At 63.0% G+C, this 4,775-nt stretch overlaps 1 protein-coding gene across 1 annotated transcript in view; it reads right to left on the bottom strand.

The window, feature by feature from the left end:
- The window catches only part of MNEG_7995 (Dynein gamma chain, flagellar outer arm), a gene marked incomplete at both ends in the record, with an annotated part of 8,829 nt that extends 4,445 nt beyond the window's left edge, over positions 1–4,384 (bottom strand). Inside the window, 14 exons of the mRNA XM_014043529.1 lie at positions 169–276; positions 424–559; positions 796–911; positions 1,123–1,200; positions 1,364–1,441; positions 1,628–1,679; positions 1,882–2,021; positions 2,233–2,373; positions 2,618–2,767; positions 3,011–3,089; positions 3,367–3,506; positions 3,722–3,806; positions 4,011–4,114; positions 4,361–4,384. Of these exons, the coding sequence (XP_013898983.1) occupies positions 169–276; positions 424–559; positions 796–911; positions 1,123–1,200; positions 1,364–1,441; positions 1,628–1,679; positions 1,882–2,021; positions 2,233–2,373; positions 2,618–2,767; positions 3,011–3,089; positions 3,367–3,506; positions 3,722–3,806; positions 4,011–4,114; positions 4,361–4,384 (1,431 nt within the window). The remainder of the gene's footprint in view (positions 1–168; positions 277–423; positions 560–795; positions 912–1,122; positions 1,201–1,363; positions 1,442–1,627; positions 1,680–1,881; positions 2,022–2,232; positions 2,374–2,617; positions 2,768–3,010; positions 3,090–3,366; positions 3,507–3,721; positions 3,807–4,010; positions 4,115–4,360) is intronic.
- Between the last annotated feature and the right edge of the window lie 391 nt (positions 4,385–4,775).

Raw genomic sequence — 4,775 nt, 5'->3', positions numbered from 1 at the left:
GGGCGGTTCCAGCAAGGCTGCAGCAGGGGCTAGGACGGATGACGCGCGAAAGGCCCTGCGACCCCGTTTGCGTACACTGTTCGTTTCTTGGTTTGCAGGCTGCTGGCGGCCTGCTGAATGACAGGAGGACGACCGCACGTCCCGGCCCCCGGCCTGCCGCCCGCGCACCTGTACGGGCAGGGCCTCTATTGCGGCCCTGAAGGCCTCAACCTCGGCGCCGTCGGGCACGCGGTAGCTGAACCCGCTGCGCTCGTCACGGTGCAGCTCGTAGCCGGCCTGCAGATTCAGGTCCAGTGCGTAGCTCAAGACACAGCGTGCTCGTTTCATCATGTGTTTGAATAGGCCGGGCCAGTCTAGCACCTCGCCGCGCAGAGGCCCGCAAACAAGGGAAGCTTTGGCCAGGCACAGCGCCCGGCGCCCCACCTGCAGCACCCCGGGGTGGAAGTACTTCTCTGCGAACGTGTCCATGAGCAGCTGGTCAAAGTCGTCCGTGATGCGGCCGCCGTACTGGATGACAGACACCATGTAGCGCACGGTCTCCCACGTCGGCTGGGACGCCCTGCAGGGCGCGCACGCGTATTGGGTGGCCCGCACGTATTCCCGTCAGCGGGCGCATTGGAGCAGCAGCCTCACAGCCAGCTTGTTGTTGCGCATGGCGCACCCTGCGTAGCCTAACAGTCAACGCCATGCCCCAACAGTCAACGCCAAGAAGCAGTCAGAGCGTGGCTCACCCCACCCCACCCCCAGCCCCGCGTAGGCCCCAGACTTTGGGCCCGCAGCTGTCAATCCCCCCACCTCTTGGCGTCCATCTCCAGCAGGTGGTTCTGCAGGAACTGGGTGCAGGCGCTGAGGTCTGACGCGTTGAACTCGTAGGGAACGTTCCAGCCGATGGGGCCAAACTTGCGGCGCTCCTGCGGCGGGCAGCAACAGCAGTGGACGTATGTTGATGGGGCCCGCACACCAGGGGGCTGTCAGCAGGGAAGATTTCTTGTAATGATGTGATGTGATGGCACAAAGCAGCCTGGTGAATGGCAAACGAGACGGCACATTGTGGGGTCGAACACTGCGCCTGCTGTCCCGCGATGCCCCCGCCGACGCGCCCCCCGCCTCTGTGGGCCACACCTGCACGACGCTGTGCAGGAAGCAGCTGACAAACAGCAGCTGGCGCCACTCCTGGCGGCCCACCGCGTCAAGCATGTCCTGGGGCGCGCGCCAGGGAGCGAGGCACCGCAGGTAATTTGGTGAGAGGAGCGGACGAGGTTACTTGTACCCGAATCAGACCGCAGGCAGCGTTCAACGCAACGCGCGTGCATGGCTGAGTAGCGAGTGAGCAGCCAGCTGGAGTGTGTGGTGTCGGCCTCACCTGGTTGACCCATTGGTAGGAGGCCCTCAGGCCGGCCTTGATGCCCACTGGGGCCTCGTTGGTGATCTTGATGCCCATCTGATGAGATTACGTCGGCAGACGGTGTGGGATTGAGACTTTGTGAAGCCAGGCCTGTTGTGTCATCTCCAAGCGCTGGGGGAGGCAGTGACGCCATTGCATTATCCCGCCAGGCTGCCTGTTCGGAATGGATGCAGGGCTGTGGCGTTTGGACCTGGAGGGCTTTGGGCCCCCCCTGGCACCCACCTGCAGCAGGCCGATTGGGAACTGGGGGTGCGGCTCCGCAGTAATCCACAGCCTGTTTGGGGGGGGGGGGCAAAGATGGTGGCACGTTCAGCATGCATGCAATACAGCCACAAAGCGTCAGACGTGCACGCGATCCGGTCAAGCTGTGTTTGCCTGATTGGGGACCCTGGAACATGAAGACGCGCGGTGGGGTTGTGGTGCGCGAGGAATGTGACATCACAGCAGCGGCGGCCGCTGACGGGGCGTGACGTCACCTGAAGTCCTCGTGCAGCTCCTCCGCCTTGACCAGGTACTGCTCCACCTCGGCCAGGTACCCCAGCCCCAGGTGCGTGTTCTGCAGCAGCACCCACTGTCCTTCTGCAGCAGCGGTCGCCACGTACTTGCGCGCGATGACCTGCGGCGCGAGAGGTCGGAAACGCACCCCTGGGCTTCAGGTGCGCGACGCAAGCTTGGTTGCGTCCCTCGTTCAGCCGAGCGCATCGGGCTGCAGAGCAATAGCAAAGTGCTTCTGCAATGGCAGCGCACGCAGACTCAACGCGCAAAGAAATACGGATTCGCTTGGTCAGGTTCATGAGCGCAGTGGTCAAAATGCCAGCACGCCGCACCTCCTGGCCCTGCCCCATGGACACCCCCAGCGTCTTGATCTTCTTCCTCTTGGCCAGGTCCTCGATCAGCTTGGTGGGGTCGGAGCCGGGGCTGAGCAGGCAGATGAGCGGCACGCGCGCGCGGGACTCCGCCCACGCGCGCTGCGGGCGGCGGCGCGGCGTCGGAGCGAGGGTGGTGTCAGGCACAGGAAACTAAGCGCATTCGGCGCGGCCAATGGAGCTGCTCCCACCTCGACCTCAAGCCGAGTGTTCCAGGTATAAGCAACCCCCCAGCTATTGCACCTGACATGAATGCACACATCCAGGAGGAGCCCAATGATGCCAAAATGTCTGACCGGCCCAAGGAAAGGAAAGGTCGAACTGCCTGGGCGGCAGCAGCGCGCACCTCCATGCTGAGGGGCACGCTCTCCACGAAGCGCTGCCCCAGGGCGTCAGATATGTAGTCTGCCGCGGCCACCAGGGTGCGGTCCTCGCGGAATGCCTTGACCACGCACATGCGCTCGAACCGCGACAGGCGGTCCTCGTAGTCAGGGACCTGGCGGGTGGTGGGCCGGCATGTTATAATGATTGGTTTCAGGACGTGAGATGGTGCAGCAGCATGACCCGCTGGCTGGCCGTGAAGGGGCCAGCAGGAACAGTGGCCACAGGCAAGCGGGGCCGATATGTTGGGTCGGTGGGAATGCAGCTCCTTCGTTGCCAACGGGGTGGTTGAGGGGCTTTGCGTCGCTGCGTGCAAGCTGTGCGCATCGCCCCAGCAGCGGTGGCAGTCGCCCCGCACCTTGGCCATCTCTGGTGCCTCCTGATCGTACCACTGCCGCCACAGCCCGTCGTTGCGGAACACGCTGTCAGGGATGTCCCTGCGGCAGGTTGGGCCGCATGAGCCGGAAATCGCGTTGGAATGGGCCCCTCTGGAAATCAACGCATCCTAATTACAAACCGAACACCTGTGCCACGCATCAAGCATGGACACGCGCACACACAAGCACACACGCACAAACACACGCATGAATTAACACACACACACACACACACAGACACACACACACACACACACACACACACACACATGGACACACAGCCTCCGCGCATGTGCCCTGTGGTGCATCAGGCCACACACCATCCACCGCGCCGCACCTGAACGCGTCCATGGCGGACAGTGCCACCACGTTGAGCCACACAGCGTCCGGGATCCACTCCTTGGGCTTCTTGCGCACGCTGGTGATGTCCAGGGCGCCGCCGCCCTTGAGCAGAACGTCCAGGTCAGACGGCTTGATCTGTTTGGGTGAGGGCATTATCGCGTGTATCCAGAAAAGTGCTTGTCTGGGCACACATGCTCTGGGCAGTTGCGTGGATCATATCTTGTCTCAGTCATGCTGGAGGTCTCTTGAAAGCAGTCAGTGAGGTTTTTCGTTGGCAGCGTTATGTGGTTGGCTGCAGGCATGGTGCACCGCATATGGTTGCCGCCTGGCCGGCCCGGAGAGTCGCCCACCTTGCCGGCGCTGACGAGGACCTTGTTGGTGAGCATCAGCGCAAACAGCAGCTTGTGGCGCTCAAACAGGCCGCGCTGGATGTACCTGCGACACGGAAGCGCAAAGATGCTCACAAGGAGCGCCGCATGCACTGCTACGCTGCAAGTGCCTCCCCGCGCACATATCCGCCGTACAAGTGCTCGGCCATGCTGACTCCTCCTACACGTGACATCACAAGCCCACGAACTCTCCCTGTCAGCTCAGGCACGGCGCACCAAGACCCCCTTCAAGCCGAGCCCTGGGCCTCACAGGTAGATTTCGTAGGTCATGTGCTCAATGATGTTGGCGATGCGCTTGGAGGGCAGGCTGGCGCGCTCGCTGCCGTCGATGGCCTTCTCATACAGCTCATTGAACTGAAGGGGGTGGGTGCGGCAGGGGGAGCACGAAAGCAAGGGTTCATACATGTGTGGAGGCTGTGCAGGCACTTGCGCTGCAAATCCTCCCATCTGGAGCTCTGCCGATTGCAGCTCAAAAGGTTTTGGGGTGCCTCAGGGGTTGAAGCTCGCGTGGCAGTGGGGGGCGCAGGTACAGTACCCCGGTGCGGTGTGCGTTACAAGCGGCAATGTGCTCTGCCGTCAGGCCACCCGTTTCGTGCCCACCTGCGCCAGGCTGGTCTGGTACATGCAGTTAACGACCGCAAACTCGGCGATGAGGAAGTACAGCAGGGTGGCGCGGTGAGCCACCTGGCGGGGAGGGTTGGTCAAGGACGGGACATCAGACAAGGCAGCAGCGCCCCAGGGGCCAGGTGTGAGGATGCGTGGATTGTCAGGGCACAGCACCTCCCTTACAGATGACAGTGCTGCGGACCCAAGTAAATCTGGCCTGATGGCGTGGGTGATCGCTGACGCCGCGCCCTCCCCCTGAACGCAAGCAGCTGCCCCTCGAGCAGGGCGTGGCCCCTCCCCCACCCCACCGTGCGGTACTCCTCGCAGGCGTCGTTGATCTTCTTGTTGGTCTCGCTGGCATTGGCCAGGCGGTCACTCACGTCCTGGGGTCACGCAAGCAAAAGGGGGC

Source organism: Monoraphidium neglectum, assembly GCF_000611645.1.
Source record: "Monoraphidium neglectum strain SAG 48.87 unplaced genomic scaffold scaffold01473, whole genome shotgun sequence".
NCBI classification, from domain to species: Eukaryota; Viridiplantae; Chlorophyta; class Chlorophyceae; order Sphaeropleales; family Selenastraceae; genus Monoraphidium; species Monoraphidium neglectum.
Note: the sequence above shows the minus strand (reverse complement) of the source record. Positions and strands in the feature narration are given on the sequence as shown.